The sequence below is a fragment of the Notothenia rossii genome (genome assembly GCF_949606895.1).
Source record: "Notothenia rossii genome assembly, chromosome: 1".
NCBI classification, from domain to species: domain Eukaryota; kingdom Metazoa; phylum Chordata; class Actinopteri; order Perciformes; family Nototheniidae; genus Notothenia; species Notothenia rossii.
In genome coordinates this window covers 7,975,612-7,998,068 of record NC_136912.1, presented here as the reverse complement: position 1 = coordinate 7,998,068, position 22,457 = coordinate 7,975,612, and the positions used below count along the sequence as shown (strand labels likewise).

Genomic DNA, 22,457 nt, shown 5'->3' with positions numbered 1-22,457 from the left:
TTGATGCCCATTATATTTATATTATATTTATTGCAGGACTGGTGTATTATTTAGCATTAGTTTGATCTGGATGTACAAAATAAAACTGGGAACTGATTAGATTTCTCACAAGAGGACCTCATTGTGAGTTAATTCTACATTTAAAATGGCAGGGAACTTCATTTGAGTTTAGTTTTTTTAAGAAATAAACTCAAAGAAGGAAAATGGATGCCGTTTCAAGTTAAAATATTAAACTAATTTCATATGAATACAAAAGCTGATGCATCAGATTCATACATTTATGAAGGATATTAATTTATTTTTCTAATCTTGACAAATATCATTGACTTGTTATCCTTATATTATCATACCTTGAGTTGTTGGTATCGTTAAACCCCTTATACTTATGGGGATGAAATGACCTATAATGGGTATAGTTGATTTTAGCCGTCTCACCCATCCCTCGATAGAGCTGAGGTCAAATAATTATAAACAAGGAGATTTTAATTAAATGAAACTGCATTTTTCATACTATTTATAGTTGTCAAAGATAGATATTTATTAATTAAATGCAGTGACTTCCTCTCTGTATATAGTAGTGTTCATAGGTAGTGGCAGAGTTCATCATTCCTGAGCTGGATTCATTCAAACTAAATTAATGTATCATGAAATACAACTTAACGTTTAAACCAGACTTATCTGTTTAGTGTTGGATGCTCAAGTCACTGCTCACTCAGGTCTGTTGTTCAACAAAAAGTTTATTTTACAGGTTTTTTTATTTTACAAACACATATTCACAGATGTCTTCAATTCAAGTTACCAGTAATTAACCAAACAACCTTTTTAAAGTAATTGAAAAATGTTGCCGGCATTTATTCTACAAATGTAGTCCAACTTTTTATGTTGATAACAATTGAATACTCTATTCTGTAGACACTAAAAGCATGTAATATCCCTTATACCTAATAAAGGCCCCGTTACATTAGAAAAGTAAGCATTTTTTTGGCTGCACAACAAATAGAAAACAATTTTGTCACACTGAAGGGAATATATTTCATGGTTTCAGAAACAGTGATTCCTTCTGGAAGTAAAACATAATGTTTGTTGCTTCATCAGATGTTTGAATAGATATTCTCCACAAAGATTAATGCAGCAATTTACAATGTTGACTTGTGTAAATCGATTTGCCAGAATAAACAGATTCTGTAGAAAATAAGATGGAAGTTATACAGTTTTGACTCTAAATATGTTTGTTTATTACCTTGAATGGAAAAAAAATCAATATAGGATATAAGTGATTAGTTTACTCTGACGGGAGAGATGATCAGAGGTGAAGAGTTTTCACCATCATCATTATTAAAGGGACTGAAGTATGGATAGAGTTTCTCAGTGAAGGAGCAGCCAGTAAAGGAGTAGATAAGAGCTGCAGCATCTACGTCATAAAAGGAGACCAGACCCTCCTCATAATCCACAAACACCCCCACCTTCTGAGGCTGAGACTTCAGAGAGAGAAGGACTGAAGGGCCAGCAAGAGCTTTGTACTCATTTCCATTTCTCAGCCATATAGTCCAGTTACCCCAATGAGGGCCCAGTGAGATATCTCCCTTCCTGTTGATCGACTCTCTGGCCACTCCTAAAGTCCACCCAGTCTTTTCTTTAACTTGAACCTCAAAGTAAAATCTGCCTGAAGAGAAACTCTGCTTTCCTAAAACACAAATACAATCGGAAAATCTCTCTGGGTTGTCTGGGAGATTCTTCTTTACATCACCATGACTCACTTGTTTTCCATCATCAGACAGAATGAGATATGGATTTGCTGTATCAGGATCAAGAGTCACATCCACTGCGTACCTCTGGATCCTCTTCAGCTCAGCTTCAATCAGCTTCTTCATCTCTTCACTGAAAGTCTCCTCCAGCTGAACCACAGCTCTCACCACAGTTCCCTCATGTGATGAATGGATGCTGACCTCGGTCCAGTCCTTGGTGGGTGGAGCAACTTTAAGGGACATGAATCTTTGGAGAAGATGGAGGTGGTCTTCAGAGTGTGTGACCTGCTCCACCTCAGATCTTCTCTTCTGCAGCTCAGAGATTTCCTGTTCCAGCTCTTTGATGAAATCTTCTGCCTGGTTTTCTGTAGTTTTCTGCTTCTCTTTGATCGTGTTGATGAGATTGGCCTGGCCTCTCTCAACAGACTCCTTCAGAGCAGTGAAGACCTGAACACCTTCTGCTATCTCTCTGTCTGCTTCTTCCTTACTGAGGTCCACTGAGTGTTTGATCTCCTCAATCTTCAGTTGTCTCTTCTGGATCATCTGATGAATTTCTGTCTCAAGTTCAGCCTTCTCCCCTACATATCCTTCTTTCAGAGGAACCACATCATGCATCTTGTGGTCTGAAAAATGGCAGAGCATACAGACACATGTCTGGTCGGTCTTACAGAACACCTCCAGAGGTTTATCGTGCTTCAGACACATCCTGTCTTCCAGGTTCTCCACAGGGTCGATCAGCTGATGTCTTTTCAGACTTGAAGCTGTCAGATGAGGCTCCAGGTGAGCCTCACAGTAGGAGGTCAGACACACCAGGCAGGACTTCAGGGCCTTCAGTTTGGTTTCAGTGCAGACGTCACAGGGAACTTCTCCTGGTTTGAAGACTTGTTGCTCTGAGCTGCTGCTGCTGCTGGCTTTCTGTTGAGCCGACTGTCTGAAGTGTGCAGCCATCTCAGAGAACAAAGTGTTAACGTGCAGCTCAGGTCTTGTGTTGAACTCTTTTTTACACATGGGACACTGGTACCTGTCACTCCTATCCCAGTGTTCAGTGATGCAGGTTTTGCAGAAGTTGTGTCCACATGGTATAGTGACTGGATCAGTGAACACATCCAGACAGATTGAGCAGAGAAACTGATCTTCAGATGGTACATAGTTTGCAGCAGCCATATCTACACCTGTAGTGTGGAAGGAAGAACAATGTCTTTATAATACAGTTACAGAAAAAGAGAGAATTGGGATTGATTTTGGCCAGAGTCATTTACAATTTAATATATGTTGAACTTGTTTCTACTTTCACTAAGCCAAGCTTGAGCAACCGTTACGGCAGGGGTGCCCAACCGGTCGATCGCGGGGAGATTTCCAGTCGATCGCGAGATGTGTCTAAAAATAGAACAACAATATTCTGTTTTATCGTTAATGTCCTATAACATAATTTTCGACCCGATGTGTCGGGGCGTAGCTGGTGGGCAGTGGGCACTATTTTGCTGACGTTGTCCGTGGCAAAAGGAGTGACAGCCCGCACACACACACAAGACCGCAATTTTGGCTGAAGCAAAAAAGCCCAAAATATATAATTTTCACTCCGAGTGGGAGGATGATTATTTTGGTATCAATTCCAATTCAAAGTCCATCTGTCTCATCTGCAATGCGAGCGTGGCTTTATCGAAGAAGGGCCATTTAGGAGCGGCATTTCAAAACAGTGCTCACAAGCTACGAGACGGAATTCCCTCCTAATTCTGCCCTACTCTCCCAAAAGGGGAGGGGCCTGAAAGGACAGATAAATGCACAGCAGTCCATTTTCACCAGGCCCAACAACAAGAGCAAGGCTGCTACCATAGGATCTTATCGTGTCAGTCACGTTTTTCCGAAACACATGAAGTCTTTCAAAGATGGCGAAGTTGTGAAAGAAGCATTCCTGGAGGCTGCCGACGCGCTTTTGGGGGACAGTAAAAATAACAGTAGCATTTCAACAGGTTTTTGATATAATAAAAACTCAAGTTAGGTACCGTTATTTATCAGCTGTAAGTTTTACTTTGTTTGAACTTATTCATTATAATTATTGTACAAAATGGTATAAGAATGCAAACATTAAGATCTGTTCTGTTTACATTGATTATAGTCTATTATCAATTCAGGTTAAGAAACTAGTGTTGCTTGCATCCTATTTTAAAGGCATTTATTTGTATACTCTAATAAAATGCAACAAAAAATGGGTTTGATTCTATTAATTTTGTCTTTTTTATTGCACTTTGGCAGCAGATTCCTGTGTATCTTCAGATCTGAGTTGTCTTATTAGTAAGCCTAATTTATACTTTTGTAGCAACACTAGTTTGCAGCAGCCATATTAATACCTGTCGTGTGGAAGAAGAACATATTTAAAATACACTTCTACACTTCACTTCGGCAAAGCGTGACATCACCCCATTGAAAGTGAATGGGTAGCATCTCCGTTGAAGCATGCGACGCTGCCGTGTGTACGGGCCGTCAACATTCAAGACATAATAGGTTCAAGATGGATACCATGGCAAAGCAGCAATGAGTACATCCTAATGTTGTAGCCTTTATTTAACCATGTCAAATCCCATTGAGATCAACGATCTCTTTTTCAAGGGAGACCTGCAGAAATCCTGTTGTTTAGACTACGGCTGGGTGATATGGAGAATATAAAACATCACAACACATTTCCCCCAACACCTCTAACAATATTGTAGATTGGCTATTTGTGCAAAACATTTTTACACAATAACATTTTTGATGGATAATCAGGAAAAAAAGCAAATATGGAAATGTCTGGAAGTTTAAGAACGTTACATCAATTTGCTGTAATGCAGCCTTTTAAACCAGGAAATGACTCATTCCGTTTGACTACTTCAGAAAGATCTGACAATCTAGTCTCATATCCAGATGATGATATAATATTGATAACAACCTTAGCCCTAGTGTAGACCAATTTATGTTCAAGAATAACACTGATAACAAAGCTCTCATTACTTTGTGACACACCTAGTTGCCTCACATTTTAAACCTCCAACTAGTTCTTTGGTGGTGAGCTTTTAATATGACACAGCTATACAAAAAAGAGTAAGTGTAATAGATATAAGTCATGGTTGATGACCTTCCGGGTCTGTCCAGCAGAGGGCGCGTGTTGCTTGCCGCGGGTGCATAATACATAAGACTTGAAGCAAGCTAACATCGTCTCCGTTTCCTTTGTCTTATATTTTCCCCATATTAGGTGAGTTCATCCTTGAGAAACGTTATATATGTAGACTGACTGTGTATAATATTAATGTGAATAGTGATAGTTGTTAGAGGTATTTTTGGAGGGTTTCTCTAGGTTCTGTAATTGTTGTAGCTGTGTATGCTAGCTTTGCGAGCGCCGTTAGCTATGCTAGCGCAGCTAGCTATGATAGTGTAGTTTAGCTCCAAGAAGGGGAGTTTGGGTGTTAATTTGGATATGTATGTTTGTACTGTGCATTTAAAAAGTGACATCTTGTGTGTTAAATTGGATGTATGTTTGCAGTACGCGCATTGTTAGTGGTTGTTTTATATCAAGAATCCATGTTCTGTATTATACAGCGTGCTATGTGTACCATGTTGTTGGCGGGCATAATACATAAGACTTGAAGCAAGCTAACATCGTCTCTGTTTCCTTTGTCTTATATTTTCCCCATATTAGGGGCATAACATTTGGAGGCGCTGCTGGGAGATTTGATTTGAGGACCATCCCTGAGTTGTTAGTGGAATCCTCTGATCAATCATCCCCTTAAACAACCCAGTCATCGGAGAAAGGAGCTTGGAAAGGCAGTCGAGGTCGTTTTCAGACAACGTTGGTAACCTGCATCCTGAAGTGTGAAAAGTCACCACTAGGGAGCAGCAAAAAAACCTAATTAAGTAAGATAAACCCTCATTTGCTATTTCTGCCCACTTCTCTGATACAATGGAGGCTGAATTGGAGAAGCTGCAGCTGGACATTACAGGTGCATTGTATACACTGACTGTAGAACAACTGATTAAAGTGTGCAATGAACTGGAGATTTCAGGACCGGATAATGTGCATGTGACTGGTAAATCTCGCAGTCAATTAATTTCTCATGTCACAGAGCATAATGAACGTGAAGAAATGGCCGAGCTAGAGGATGAAGGCATGTCCGAACTTCTTAATGTGCAGGATATCATAGACAAAGCCAAAATTACAACAAATGTACATGACAGTGTCAAAAGGGAAGATCTCCAGAAGGAGGTAGAGGCACTAAGGTTGTCATTACAAGAAAAATAAAATGCAATGCATGACCTAATGAACACAAGCATGAACCACCCTGCCGGGTTCAGCCCCCCCAGAAAGAAATCTGGCCCAAGTACTCCCCAGTAGTTCTATGTGGCGCAAAGATCTTAAGATCGCAGGCCAAATAGGCGAGCCAGGACAAAAAGATAGGCTCACATTTTCTAGTCTGGCCAGACAAATTGAAAATGGCTTTAGTAAGGGCTACCCAGAGTCAGAGATCATTGATGCTGTAATCCGTGCCATCACACCAGGCCTGCAGTTACGGAGTTACCTTGAAGGGAAGGAAAACCTTACACTGCCTGCCCTTCGCCGAATTCTCAGGTCTCATTACCAGGAGAAAGGTGCCACAGAGTTATACAAACAACTCACCTCTGAGGTTCAGAGTAGTAAAGAAACACCTCAAAACTTCCTGATTAGAACTATGGACATGAGACAGAAAATCCTGTTTGCTTCTCAAGAAGCCGAGTCAAACCTAAAATATGACCCAGCACTAGTCCAGAGTCTCTTCATGCATACTGTCCTGACTGGTCTACAGAATGACAATATTAAAAGTGACCTGCAGCCTCTCCTCATGCAGATAAGTACTTCGGATGAACTGCTGCTGGAGAAAGTGAACATTGCGTACACCAATGAAAAAGAGAGACAGGATAAAAAGAAACTTGCTGCCCCATCACGAGTAACAAATGTGAATACAGTCAAGTCCACTGAAGTTCCGGTGGAAATGAAAAGCACCAGCCAGCAAAACACAGTTACTCTGCCCACTGATCTGCTGTCAGAAATCAAAGGAATGCGCTCTGACATGGTGCTGTTGCAAGCCCTGAGAGCTGAGGTCTCCCAAATCAGAGAAACGATCCAAACGGCCACATCTGCACCCCCACAGCATCCCTCACCAAGCAGAGAACCAGCTAATATTTCCGCCCCTTATCCTGTGTTTTCACCCCAACAACCCTCTCCCTATAGGGCTGAATTCAATGCCAACAGCGTGTACCACCAGCAGCCACCAGCAGCAGTGCAGGAGTACCGACCGGCATTCCACCCGGCACGAGTAAGAGAAACGGCTCAGTTTCAACAAGGGTATGCACCGCAGCGATACTACCCAGCACCACGCCCCCGACCTAGGTGTGTTTCCTGTACTCATGCAGGCGAAGAGTACTGTCAGCATTGCTTTAGGTGTGGAAGCAGTGAACATTTCAGAGCAGGTTGTAAGGCACAGAGGGTAGAGGGACCCACTAGGCGGAGCCCTTTAAACTAAGAGGGGTTGCTCCCATGGGACATGCAGCAACCGGCCACACAGATAAGTCCCAATCTTGTGCAAATTGCAATGAAGAGAAAAAGAGTAGGGAACTACAATACTGTTCAACTTGCAAAATTACACTGTATTGTTCTAAAGAATGTCAGGAGAACCATTGGCCTGCACACAAAAGGCATTGTAAGACATACACATGTTCAGGTATTAAGAAAGCGACACAGTCACATGACAAATCTAAGCACAAACAAAATATTGCAAAAGAAAAAACAGCTACTGTGAGAGAGTTAGTAGGGAAAAAGTGCCTCATCAGGTGTTTCCTACACGAACAGAAAACTCAGGCCCTCCGGGATACAGGCTCACAAATTTGTGCTATAGATGAGGTATGGAAAGAAAGCCATCTAACTGATGTACCGCTAAGAGATGTAGCAGAGCTAATTGACCCTGTAGACTCTTTACAAATTGAAGCGGCCAATGGTACAGAAATGCCATATGTTGGTTGGCTTGAAGTGTCCTTTAAACTTACTGCAAGTGATACCGAGTTGCTAATACCCATGCTAGTGCTAAAAGGTAACCAACAGCAGTGTCCCATTATTGGCTTTAATGTCATTGAGCACCTTGTGATAGCCAGTCAGCCAGGCCAGAAAAGACATGGGGATAAAGAGAAGCTTGTACAGGCAGTAAAAATTGCCTTTCCTCATCTTCGGAAAAACAAAGCAAAAGCCTTTATTAATGCTGTGAGTGTAGGACAGACATGTGACTATAACGTAAGAACAGCAAATGAGAGAGTTAGTGTGCCTAAACGTAACTCCATTCAACTCGAGTGTCGAGTACAGGTTCCATTTTTCAAAGAGGATAAAACTCTGGTTTTTGAGCCAAATGAGAACCCACAATGGCCTGAAGGATTAGAGTTTTGTGATACTCTTGTGTCCGTGAAGGCAGATACAGTCCCAAGAATTATTGTTAGTGTGCAAAACACAACAAATCATGACATTACGATGGCAGCAAGAACTATTATTGGAACTGTACAGTCAGTCAGATCAGTATATCCTGCAAACATATTTAAAACAGACCAAAAACCTGCTGCATCAATCCACCATGTCAACGCCCAGATCTCCAGTGAAAGCCCCCCTGTGCATGAGCAGTGGGATCCTCCTGTGGATTTGACTCACCTTGATGAACACCAGAGACAAATAGTCAGTCAGATGCTAAGAGAAGAATCAGACTCATTTTCCAAGTCTGATAACGACATAGGCTGTGTGGAAAACTTGCAAATGAAGATTTCACTACAAGATGCTGAGCCAGTGTCAAGAGCCTACCGCTCTGTTCCAAAACCCTTATACAAGGAGATGAAAGATTACTTACTGGACTTGATAGCACAAGGGTGGGTTGAAAAGTCCATGTCTTCCTACTCCTCTCCAATCGTCTGCGTAAGAAAAAAGGACGGAACTCTACGTTTATGTATTGACTACAGGGAGCTCAACAGGAAAACCCACTCAGATCGCCATCCCATCCCCAGAGTACAGGACATTATGGATAACCTGGGAGGAAACACACTCTTTTCACTGCTGGACCAGGGCAAGGCATACCACCAGGGTTTCATGGCCAAAGACAGTAGACACCTAACAGCCTTTGTGACCCCCTGGGGCCTTTATGAGTGGGTACAAATCCCGTTTGGACTCATGAATGCCCCTGCAGCATTCCAGCGAAGAGTGCTTGGAGGGCTTAAGGGATGAAATATGTGTGCCATATCTTGATGATGTTCTTGTGTTTAACAGGACATTTGAGGATCATATCAATGCTGTCAGAAGGGTGCTGCAACGGCTGAGGGAGCATGGGATAAAACTAAAGCCCAGAAAGTGTGTCCTGTTTAAAACACAAGTACGTTACCTTGGAAGAATTGTGTCTGCTGAGGGAAATAGAGTGGACCCTGCCGATACTGCTGCAGTAACGGCCCTGAAAAACAAACACCCAGGAACTATCGGTGAGTTAAGAGCAATAATGGGACTATTAAGTTATTACAGGCAGTATATCAAAGATTTTTCACGTATTGCCTGTCCCTTGTATGACCTGCTTAAAGCACCTACAGAAACTGAAACGCTGAAAAAAACGAAAACAAAAAGAAACAGTAGAGGAGTTTCATCCAACACACCCATCAAATGGACTGACATGCATCAGTTAATATTGGAACAGTTGATAGACTGTCTCTCGCAGCCTCCTGTTCTAGGTTTCCCAGAGTTTTCACAGCCATTTGTCCTCCATACCGATGCTTCCAACCAGGGATTGGGGGCAGTATTGTACCAAAAGCAAAATGGAAAGCTTCGTGTGATTGCTTATGGTTCACGTACTTTAACAACAGCAGAGAAAAATTACAATCTACACTCAGGCAAATTAGAGTTTCTTGCCCTCAAATGGGCAATCACAGAAAAATTCCGTGATTACCTATACTATGCACCATTCTTCACCGTCTACAGTGACAATAACCCACTTACATATGTACTGTCCACTGCCAAACTGAATGCAACAGGTTGTCGATGGGTAGCAGAACTGGCAGACTTCCATTTCATAATTAAATACCGTCCTGGTAAGGAAAACATTGATGCTGACAGTCTGTCCAGAATGCCTTTGGACGTGGAAGTATTCATGGATGAGTGTACAGAGGAAATGTCATATGATGTGATTGGAGCAGCTACACAAGCAGTGGAGAACCAGGATGAATCCAGTGTGTCATGGTCCATGGGTGTCTCATTAAGTTGTGCAGCATTAACTGTAGACGCATCCATCATTCCATTGACAATAGGACAGATCAAACATGACCAAAGAAATGATCCCAATGTTGGAGCAGTGATTCAGTACAAGCTGGCAGAAAAGAAGCCATCAGGCTCAGAACTCAAACAACTCAGTTCACAAATCTTATGTCTGCTAAGAGAGTGGGACAAGTTGGAGATGAATGAGAGTGGAGTGTTGTACAGGAAAACTTCAAACAGAACACAGCTTGTGCTTCCAGAAAAGCACAAAAGTACAGTATTAAAAGGAGCTCCATGATGAAATGGGCCATCAAGGTGCAGACAGGACTACATCTTTGGTACGGGACCGGTTTTACTGGCCCTACATGCAACGAGAAATCGAAGATTATGTCATGAGGAGATGTGTGTGCCTCAAGCACAAGAAACCAAGCCGTCAGACAAGAACGCCACTGACGAACATTGTCACCACTCAACCGTTTGAGCTTGTCTCAATTGATTTCTTGCACCTTGACAAATGTAAGGGTGGTTATGAATATATTCTTGTAATTGTTGACCACTTTACACGTTTTGCCCAGGCCTACGCCACGACTTCCAAATCAGGAAAAACAGTTGCAGAAAAAATCTTTAACGACTATGTGCTGAGATTCGGCTTTCCGACAAGAATACACCATGATCAGGGTGGTGAATTTGAAAACCAATTGTTCACACAATTGAAAAAGTACTGTGGAGTTGCTGGGTCGAGAACCACTCCCTACCACCCACAAGGAAACGGACAGGTCGAGCGGTTTAACCGAACATTACTCCAGATGTTAAAGACCCTCACAGAGAGACAAAAGACTAACTGGAAAGACTCACTAAATAAACTGATTTACTCCTACAACTGTACTCGTAGTGATGTAACAGGTTTCTCACCCTTCAACCTGTTGTACGGACGCTCTCCACGGTTGCCAGTTGATATGCTGTTCGACTTGACCGTGGAGCAAGGGGACAGTAATCATCATCGTTACATGGAAAAGTGGAGGCAGGGCATGGAGGAGGCATACGAGATCACAAGAGAAAATGCTCACAAAGCTGCTATGAGAAGCAAGACACATTATGGCAGTAAGGTGAGAAGCTCAGTATTACAGCCTGGTGATCGTGTATTAATCAGGAACATGACACCTCGCGGTGGTTCTGGCAAACTGAGAAATCACTGGGAAGATGCTATTCACACAGTTGTGCGTCAAGTGAGTCAAGATATCCCTGTTTATGAACTCAGACCTGAGAGAGGGACAGGGAGATCAAGGGTTTTACATCGTAATCTTCTCCTCCCATGTGACAACCTGCCGCTGGAAACTCAAGTACAGCCACGTGCAAAGAGAAAGAGTGTGGAGAGAAATGAGGAAGCGGAGCAAACAGGGGAGGAGGAAGAGGATGATGAGTATTATCTAGCACCACTTAAGCAGCAATCAAATCCATGCCCACCTGAGACAGTGAATCCTGCGTGCACTAGTACACCTGTGGAGCTTGAATGCATACACTCTGAGGAAAACCTGTCAGCTGAGCCAGAGAAAGAACAAGAAATGGCACACGAAGTTGGGTACTTGCCGGAGGGGGAGGACAGCTACGTTGAGGACAGCTATGTTGAGGATCTACCTGTGGAGAATGACAGCTACGTTGAAAACAGCTGCGTTGAGGATCTACCTGTGGAGAATGACAGCTACGTTGAGGATCTACCTGTGGAGAATGCTGTCCCATCACCTGCTCAAAGTGACCCCAGTAGTAAGGAGCTTCAAGGGCATCGACGACAATGCAGACGACCAAAGGTCTTCACATATGATAGGCTTGGCTCACCAGCCTGCTACAACATAAAAGCACCACCTCTGCATACAAACTTAAAGGTGCCATGGACACACACTGTACCGCCATACCACTTTCAGCAGTACTATGGATATGAGGGTAGTGACATTGCACACCATTGAACTGAGTAAATGCACATACATTACACTCAAAGAACACATAAAAAGGAAAATGGACGGCAGAGGTCACATTCAAAGTGATTGTTGACATGAGATACATTTATGGGCTGTGTTTTTACACAATATATCATTACATGACACTGTTACAGTCAATCATATCTCACTCACCTGTTTTAAAGGAGTGTAGTTCACTTGGACATGCTGCACAGGCAGAACTGTTAACAAGGTAGCAACGGACTATGTTGAAACTATGTGTGACAAAGGAGGTCAAAAACAAATGTATGAAAAGAGTTCCAGACTGTAACATTGCACTTTATAGGTAAATGTACTAAACATGTTTAGCCTGAAATAATGCATATTCGAGACCGTTTCTTCTGGCCACATATGCAGCAAGAAGTAGAGCACTCACACACACAATGTGTTATGTTTCTATGTGTTTAATAAATGTTATAGATGTTGCTGACATGTAGGCATAATATTGTGGATTAGAATGTCGGGACGACATCTGTTTTGAAGGAGAGTGTGTAATAGATATAAGTCATGGTTGATGACCTTCCGGGTCTGTCCAGCAGAGGGCGCGTGTTGCTTGCCGCGGGTGCATAATACATAAGACTTGAAGCAAGCTAACATCGTCTCTGTTTCCTTTGTCTTATATTTTCCCCATATTAGGTGAGTTCATCCTTGAGAAACGTTATATATGTAGACTGACTGTGTATAATATTAATGTGAATAGTGATAGTTGTTAGAGGTATTTTTGGAGGGTTTCTCTAGGTTCTGTAATTGTTGTAGCTGTGTATGCTAGCTTTGCGAGCGCCGTTAGCTATGCTAGCGCAGCTAGCTATGATAGTGTAGTTTAGCTCCAAGAAGGGGAGTTTGGGTGTTAATTTGGATATGTATGTTTGTACTGTGCATTTAAAAAGTGACATCTTGTGTGTTAAATTGGATGTATGTTTGCAGTACGCGCATTGTTAGTGGTTGTTTTATATCAAGAATCCATGTTCTGTATTATACAGCGTGCTATGTGTACCATGTTGTTGGCGGGCATAATACATAAGACTTGAAGCAAGCTAACATCGTCTCTGTTTCCTTTGTCTTATATTTTCCCCATATTAGGGGCATAACATAAGCAGTATGTAGGAAGTAATCAATAAACATTAATAATGTCAGGAAACCAGGAATGAGGATAAACTCCTAACCGCAGATAATCAGTAACAAGTTAGTTAAATCCAGAGGGCTGAACCGTAGGCATGAAGACAAACAACACCATACTTATATCATATTTAGTTGACAGTGTAAATATAATCAGCTGTACTCACCAGTGTTTGACAGAGACTCTGCTGTGTTGTTGAGAAAGATCTGATTAACTCAGTTTGTATTTTCTTTAGACAGAAACGGAGACTAGTCTCGACCGCAGTGTGGCTGCCTCTCTGACTAACTTAACTTTCGTTTCCTGAGTGTGACGTGTAAGCTCTCCTCTTTCCACTGTAGCTCCTCCTCTCACTGCAGCTGGTTGTGTTCCCTCCCTCGGATTCACACAGGTGTTGGGAAATACCAGCGACTCTTCAGGTTAAAATGGAGCAAAGTTGGTGCTAACAGTGGAGAGAGTGAGATATGTGAAAAGGTTTTTCTTTATTATGTTGAAACTGTCTCAGCTATACTTTAACCAGAACAGTTTATTTCATTGGAACCTATCCTCATTGATACCATATCTGTGGCAGGACTGGTGTATTATTTAGCATGAATTTGTATCTAGAGGTATGTAATAAAACTGTGTTTATAAAAAGGGGATCACTTTGTGAGTTAATTCTACTTCTAAAAGTGCAGGGAACTTTATTTAAAGGATTTTATTAAAGAAATAAACTCTCAAACTTTGTTGATAAACTGGCAAAGATTAGCTGGGGTCTCTGTTGAGATTTCTCTTAGGTTGTTTATATTTCATGTCCTTGTATAAGTGATTATCCTCACATGAAGGTTTGTTGACTCATGTAATTGTTTGCCTTTTGAGTAAGAAGTAACCTTTGTCTCATCATATCTCAGTCTTGTGATCCATCTAGTGGTCGTTGTGTGTGATGACATATAGAAGTGTAGAAGAGGAAGGCTGTCAGATCTCAAGAAACATTCAGAATTACAATTATTTATGTTTTACTGTACTTACAAACCAATCATTCTTTCTGTACTGGACTATGGTGATTGGTTGTATATGAATGCACCTGCCTATTGCCTGATCAAGTTAGATGCCGCCTATCACAGTGCACTGAGATTTGTCTGATTGTAAAGCACTTACTCATCACTGTACACTGTATACCAAGGCAGGTTTGCCATCACTTACTGTAAAGAGGCTCAGTCATTGGTACATGTTTATTTATAAAGCTTTGTTGGGTAAACTCCCGTATTATATCTGCTCTCTGATAACACAGAGAGTTGCAAGCAGCTATTGTCTGAGATCACATGATGTAGTATTGTTAGATGTGCCAAGAGCAAGGACTGTCTTACTGTAGGTAAGACAGCTTTTATGTGCGCAGCTCCACTTGCTTGGAACAATCTTCAGCAAGAATTGAAACTGAGCAATCTCCTTCCTCTGCATGTTTTTAAAGCTAGGCTAAATGAAATGCTCGTTGATACTATGGGCACTTGTAAATGTATATAACTATGTAAATGTATCCTGTAAATATAATGTATGAGGTCCTTTATTGTTTTATGTTTCATGTGGAACCTATATGCTGCAGGTCTCCCTTGAAAAAGAGATCTATGATCTCAATGGGACCAATCTCGTTAAATAAAGGTTTGAAATGAAATGAAAAATGTAAGTTGAACATTGCTAAATCTTTCACTTTTTATGTGTTTTTTAAGACTCTCTAAATATGCACTTTTTTTCAGACTCTCTAAATACGCACTTTTTAGTTTTTATCTAAATACCAAACAGATCACCCATTCTAGCCATGCCTCATATCCCTCTATTTCACTTCCTGTTTCAAAAGTGCTGATTTTGGCTATAAAGCTTTAAGAAAAGCAACAGCAACAAAAAAAGGAGGGGGCTGAGCTCATGCGGGACCCGGCAGCTACTGTCTAAAATACTGCCGTGATGAAACGCCATATCATGGATCAGAGTTTTATTTTTTGACGCTGCGTGAGTTCCCCGACACGCATATTTATGTATAAAAGACATCAAAAAGTGCATTTTGCATGATAGGTCCCCTTTAACCAGAACAATTTAGTTTCTTGGAGACAGAGATTTTTTAGCTTTTTCACCCAGGCAATATCAATCTAGTATTTTAATAATAGTAATATACAATGTAATGTCAAATAAGATCATTTTAGATATGTGACTACTTTTAACCTTTTCCTGTTATCTATCCTCATTGATGCCCATTATATTTATTGCAGGACTGGTGTATTATTTAGCATTAGTTTGATCTGGATGTACAAAATAAAACTGGGAACTGATTAGATTTCTCACAAGAGGACCTCATTGTGAGTTAACTCTACATTTAAAATGGCAGGGAACTTCATTTGAGTTTAGTTTTTTTAAGAAATATACTCAAATAAGGAAAATGGATGCCGTTTCAAGTTAAAATATTAAACTAATTTCATATGAATACAAAAGCTGATGCATCAGATTCATACATTTATGAAGGATATTAATTTATTTTTCTAATCTTGACAAATATCATTGACTTGTTATCCTTATATTATCATACCTTGAGTTGTTGGTATTGTTAAACCCCTTATACTTATGGGGATGAAATGACCTATAATGGCTATAGTTGATTTTAGCCATCTCACCCATCCCTCGATAGAGTTGAGGTCAAATAATTATAAACAAGGAGATTTTAATTCAATGAAACTGCATTTTTCATACTATTTGTAGTTGTCAAAGATAGATATTTATTAATTAAATGCAGTGACTTCCTCTCTGTATATAGTAGTGTTCATAGGTAGTGGCAGAGTCCATCATTCCTGAGCTGGATTCATTCAAACTAAATTAATGTATCATGAAATACAACTTAACGTTTGAACCAGACTAATCTGTTTAGTGTTGGATGCTCAAGTCACTGCTCACTCAGGTCTGTTGTTCAACAAAAAGTTTATTTTACAGGTTTTTTTATTTCACAAACACATATTCACAGATGTCTTTGATTCAAGTTACCAGTAATTAACCAAACCACCTTTTTTAAAGAAAGTAGAAAAATGTTGCTGGTATTTATTCTACAAATGTAGTCCAACTTTTTATGCTGATAACAATTGAATACTCTATTCTGTAGACACTAAAGCCCCTGTCACACTGTCCCGAAATTGACACCCGATGGACACACGATGAAGGAAATGTTCAAATTCGGCTCTGATCGTAACAACATCGGGTCATTCGTGAGGGCATCTTAAGCAATCGTATGACCGCCGGTGGAGTTTCTCAGGCTCCGGCAGCAACTTCGTGAGCGGTAACTTCGTAAGGCACACTTGTTATCATCGGTGCCATCGGGCATTCGCCCTCACTCTGATCGGGGCGAATGCCCGATGGCACCGATGATAACACGATGCTCTCATGATGGCCTTAAGAAGGGCAAAATTGACACACGAATTCGACCTGAAAATGAACCTTCGCAAGGTCCTTGGGCAATTTTTTGGCATTCGAAAGATTTTGCCACCGCTCACGAAGTTGCTGCCGGAGCCATAAGAAACTCCACCGGCGGTCATACGATGGCTTAAGATGACCTCACGAATGGTCCGATGTTGTTACGATCAGAGCTGAATTTGAACTTTTAATTTATCGTGTGTCCATCGGGTTGTTTTATTGCACAACAAAATCATGTAAACATATTATGTAAATAACCCAATTTGTGTTCTGTGAAATTAAAAAGGATATAATATATTATTTTGAAGGCGGGGAAGTTGTTGTTGCTATGGAAACAACATGACGGAGAAAACGTAATATCTTCTACATATAAAGACGGATAAAGTAAAGAACAAAGTCTGAAAATATCAGTACAGTATCATAGTACTTTAACATAATGGTTTTTGTTACTTTCGTTGCAGTTGTATGTCTTAAATGTAATGTAAATGTTGCCTTCGTGTGTGGTTCGGGGCCATCTTCGTGCGAAATTCACAATTCCATATTCGTGTGTCCATCGGGTGTCAATTTCGGGACAGTGGGACAGGGGCTTAAAAGCATGTAATATCCCTTATACCTAATAAAGGCCCTGTTACATTAGAAAAGTAAGCATTGTTTTGGGTGAACAACAAATAGAAACCAATTTCATGGTATCAGTCAGAAACATTGATTCCTTCTGGAAGTAAAACATAATGTTTGTTGCTTCATCAGATGTTTAAATAGATATTCTCCACAAAGATTAATGCAGACATTTACAATGTTGACTTGTGTAAATCAATTTGCCAGAATAAACAGATTCTGTAGAAAATAAGATGGAAGCTATATAGTTTTGATACTAAATATGTTTGTTTATTACCTTGAATGGAAATAAATCAATATAGGAGAAGTGATTAGTTTACTCTGACAGGGGAGATGATCAGAGGTGAAGAGTTTTTACCACCATCATTACCACTTGGGTTGAAGTATGGATAGATTTTCTCAGTGAAGGAGCAAGAGAGCTCTGTACTCATTTCCATTTCTCAGCCATATAGTCCAGTAACCCCACTGAGGGCTCAGTGAGATTCCTCCCTTCCTGCTGATCGACTCTCTGACCACTCCTAAAGTCCACTGGGTCTTTTCTTGAACTTGAACCTCAAAGTAAAATCTGCCTGAAGAGAATCTCTGCTCTCCTAAAACACAAATACAATAAGTAAATCTCTCTGGGTTGTTTGGGAGATTTTTCTTTACATCACCATGACTCACTTGTTTTCCATCACGAGACAGAATGAGATATGGATTTGCTGTATTAGGATCAAGAGTCACATCCACTGCGTACCTCTGGACCCTCTTCAGCTCAGCATCAAGCAGCTTCTTCATCTCTTTACTGAAAGTCTCCTCCAGCTGAACCACAGCTCTCACCACAGTTCCCTCATGGGATGAATGGATGCTGACCTCTGTCCAGTCCTTGGTGGGTGGAGCAACTTTAAGGGACATGAATCTTTGGAGAAGATGGAGGTGGTCTTCAGAGTGTGTGACCTGCTCCACCTCAGAGCTTCTCTTCTGCAGCTCAGAGATTTCCTGTTCCAGCTCTCTGATGAAATCTTCTGCCTGGTTTTCTGCAGTTTTCTGCTTCTCTTTGATCGTGTTGATGAGATTGGCCTGGCCTCTCTCAACAGACTCCTTCAGAGCAGTGAAGACCTGAACTCCTTCTGCTATCTCTCTGTCTGCTTCTGCCTGACTGAGGTCCACTGAGTGTTTGATCTCCTCAATCTTCAGTTGTCTCTTTTGGATCATCTGCTGAGTTTGAACCTCAAGCTCTGCCTTCTCCCCTTCAGATCCTTCTTTCAGAGGAACCACATCATGCATCTTGTGGTCTGAAACAGTGCAGAGCATACAGACACATGTCTGGTCGGTCTTACAGAACAGCTCCAGAGGTTTATCGTGCTTCAGACACATCCTGTCTTCCAGGTTCTCCACAGGGTCGATCAGCTGATGTCTTTTCAGGCTTGAAGCTGTCAGATGAGGCTCCAGGTGAGTCTCACAGTAGGAGGTCAGACACACCAGGCAGGACTTCAGGGCCTTCAGTTTGGTTTCAGTGCAGACGTCACAGGGAACTTCTCCTGGTTTGAAGACTTGTTGCTCTGAGCTGCTGCTGCTGCTGGCTTTCTGTTGAGCCGACTGTCTGAACTGAGCGACCATCTCAGAGATGAAAGTGTTGACTTTCAAATCTGGTCTTTTATTAAAAGCCTCTTTACACATGGGACACTGGTACTGGTTACTTCTATCCCAGTGTTCAGAGATGCAGGTATTACAGAAGTTGTGTCCACATGATGTGCTGACTGGATCAGTGAACACATCCAGACAGATGGAGCAGAGGAACTGATCTTCAGATGGTGCATAGTTTGCAGCAGCCATATCTACACCTGTAGTGTGAAAGGAGGTACATTTTTTATTTATAATACAGTTACAGAAAAAGAAAGAAATCAGATTGATATTGGACAGAGTCATTTAGAATTGAATATGTTTTGTTTTGACTTGCACTAAGCCAAGCCTGAGCAACCGTTAACATTCAAGACATAATAGGTTCAAGATAGCTCCCATGGCATACAGATGTAGCTCTCTAGAACAGACTCCAGCCAACAGCTTCCTGCCAAAGACCCAACGGATCCCAGCGGCTGGGAATGTTAAGCCCTCCCACTATTTTCCAAGAGGGCGTTGCCAGATTTTCCATTTCAGGATTTAGCCATTAGATGGTGCTTCATTCACAAATACAGAAAGACAAGTTTCATGGACTTTCAGTACTTCAGTTGTGTTTTGAAGAGCATTTGAACACATATTTGCTATGCTTTTCACAGGCTACTACAGTATAACGAAAAAACATCAATATTTTAGATGAAATAAAGTATCTAATCTTGTAATTCAATAATAGTCTTTATGTATTAAATAATCATAATAATAATGTAAATGTTTACACTTCTTTATTTATTTGTTATGCTCATACTTTAACATTTACAATAGTTTGTTTTAATATGCAGTATATTTTTTGTAATGTTTTCTGGTGTTTGCTTCCTCCTGCTCCCTTTCGAACACATACTGTATGATTTATTATTATTATTAATATGAAGATATTATTAAGATAAGATAAGATGTTACTTTATTGATTGAACATTTTTGTTTAGAGTTCTCTGGCTCACATTCCGAACATTATTTAAAACAATAGGCCCTTTCACACCGTCTACAGTTTGATTTGCATAGAGGGAGCTGTGGCTGAATGGCCGGCGATTAGGTGTGGCGCATTTATAATTAGGTGATCAGAGCTGCCTGCCTGCCGTCAGATTTCATTTAAGAAACAGGTCTTGACTTTGTTTAAAATCCAAGGGTGTAACTTTGGTTTGAGAAGTGGGGGGGGGGGGGGGGGGACGACGACACGAAACACAATTAAACATTTTTCCGATTCAATTGAATTTCCTGCCTTTCTACAAATATATTAGGGACTATGGTGTTAAAAAATCCAAGATGTGTAGTGTAGGGTTGGGAGGGTTACTTTGTAAATGTAATCAGTTTCTGATTACTGAATACAGTAAAACCAAAACATACCCATCACAGATGGGGTCGGTCAGGGGTATGATAACTGTGTGATTACTATTTATTTTCAAATGCATAGCCTATATGCCACCCATTTACACCGCTCTTCCCGTCAATAATTGGAATTTGAATAATTACAACAGAGTATTTCTAAATACAAGTTGTAAAAATACTTATATGTATTTAATACTAATAACATAATGATTAATTTTACTTTCAGATGATAATACTTTTCAGGGTTAGGGTTAGGTCCGGTCTGACAGCGCTTAGCTCTCTGCTGCGGAGAGGAAGAGAAGATCACTGCTCTAAACAAAGTCAAAAATCGTACGTCCAAACGGAATAAATACAATTCATTATTATTAATACGTTAAGTCTTGTTAATTGTTTTTCACTTTTATTAAATGTTTCATATTTCTGTCACAGACCCTTTCATACCGGCAATGCGTGATAGAAGCAACAGGAACTGCGACAGCATAAATATGCGAACACAAACCAGACTGCTGGAGAATTGTTTAAAACAATTAGTTTTAAACAAAGAGTTCGCAACATACATAGGCATAGGGGGGTGGGGGCTGGTGAACGGTATTGTCAATGTTTGTAAACACTGTGAAATGTTGACTTTATTTGATCATTTCAGTTAAAAACTGATTCTTTTTGAGAAGAGAAATATGATATGTTAGTGGCTGACCCAGCCCCATGGTCTGTCACAGTAGTGCGGGAAAGAGAAGTGCACTGTTTTGCCTGGCTGGACCTGTATTGTACAGGAAAGGAGTGAGCAGAGGGTGGAGTTGTCGATTCTTGTTCTGTTTTCTGTGAACAATCCTCACCCTCTCAGATTTTCAGTTGAGCGCGCTACTAAAGAGACGCGCTACCATGGAAACCAAACAATGGTGTAACTGTAAGATGGGGGGTGTGGGGGGGGGGGGGGGGGAGAGCTGTGTCTGATGGGCCATTAGGTGTGTAAACACACAGCTGAGAGCTGCCGTTTCATTCAGATTGTTTAAAAAACGGTAACAACGGACTATTTTTCTTAGCGGATGCATGTCAATTTAAATCAATACATACAACTATTTTTTAAATCAATAAAAACATTTTCTAAATCCATAAAAGCATTTCAATTAATATTGGGAGTGGCCATGTATTAAGCGCATTTCCATGTGCAGCGACATGGGTTCCACACTGGAAAATCACCCCTCTGGTGGGATCAGGACCATCCAGTTTTTTGGGATCAAACTGATCCCAAACCTGTGTTGTCGGTTTGAACTACCCGTTTTGAAGATTTGATCCAGATTAAAGCTTGGATGGGATTTCCTGATCTGATCGGATATCAAAGTGATCATAATCCTGTTTATTTGTTTTGAACTTCCCAAAATCCAAATCTGGGGCCTCATGTATAACGCCGTGCGTGGATTGACGCGGGAAGGTTGCTTACTTAGTAGAAATCCGAAAAATAGGTCCATACATTTTCCGCCACTTTCCGATTCACCAAACATTGCATACCGGCGAGGAAAGTGCGTATGGCACTTCCTACGCCGGTTTCCCTTTATAAATCGCAATCGACTCGAAATGCGGTGCAGCTTTTGCGGGCTTCACGTAACGCCCATATTTGCCTATAAATAGTCAAAGAAACGCCCTTTCATTCATTCATTTTGACTGACTGCATGGAGAAGATCGCGGGAAATGACGACAGAACAGCTAAAAAAAACATCTCAAACCGTGTCAGATTTTGGTTATTTTGGGGAGGTCGAGATAAATCATATTGTTTGGTGGATGCAGTTTGAACCAGAGTAGCAGTATGGAGGTCGGATCGTCACCAAAATAAATAAATAAGTGGTCCGAAAAAGGCTAATGACAACAACAAAAAAATACACATAGCCTTCCTCAGGCAGTGTGTTTGTACCCGGGACAGGAGACCCCCCCCCTTGATGAGAAACTGTAATAAATGGTCGGGGAATCCCTCCGGAGTGGAGTCATGACGACTGGATCTGAATTATGTTTTTATATTTGGTGGTTTGTGTCGCAGCTGTCGATCAGCTGTGCGTAGCGTCTCCACTGCAGCCTGTGCATCTCAACCCCCCCCGCAGCAACTCTAAATGCACCAGTTAAAGGAAATCCAACTAATGTGTTGTGTTATATTAGCTTTACAATTTACCACATATGGTGCTCTTAGTTTCCATACCTCCTGTGTTTTACGAGGGACGTATCAAGTCTTGGCAAACGGCATAAAACATGATTAAACATGTATTAAAAACCATGCTCGTCGTGACTACAACCTATAGAAATGCAAAACAGCTTCAGTTTAGACGTAATTC

The 22,457-nt window shown here is 40.9% G+C and overlaps 1 protein-coding gene across 1 annotated transcript in view; it reads right to left on the bottom strand.

Moving 5' to 3' along the window:
- Positions 1-719: 719 nt before the first annotated feature.
- Positions 720-22,457, bottom strand: part of LOC307045448 (uncharacterized protein) — a 45,804-nt gene continuing 24,066 nt past the window's right edge. The window contains exon 3 of the mRNA XM_079691127.1: positions 720-1,830. Within this exon, the coding sequence (XP_079547253.1) occupies positions 1,278-1,830 (553 nt within the window). The 3' untranslated portion in view covers positions 720-1,277. The remainder of the gene's footprint in view (positions 1,831-22,457) is intronic.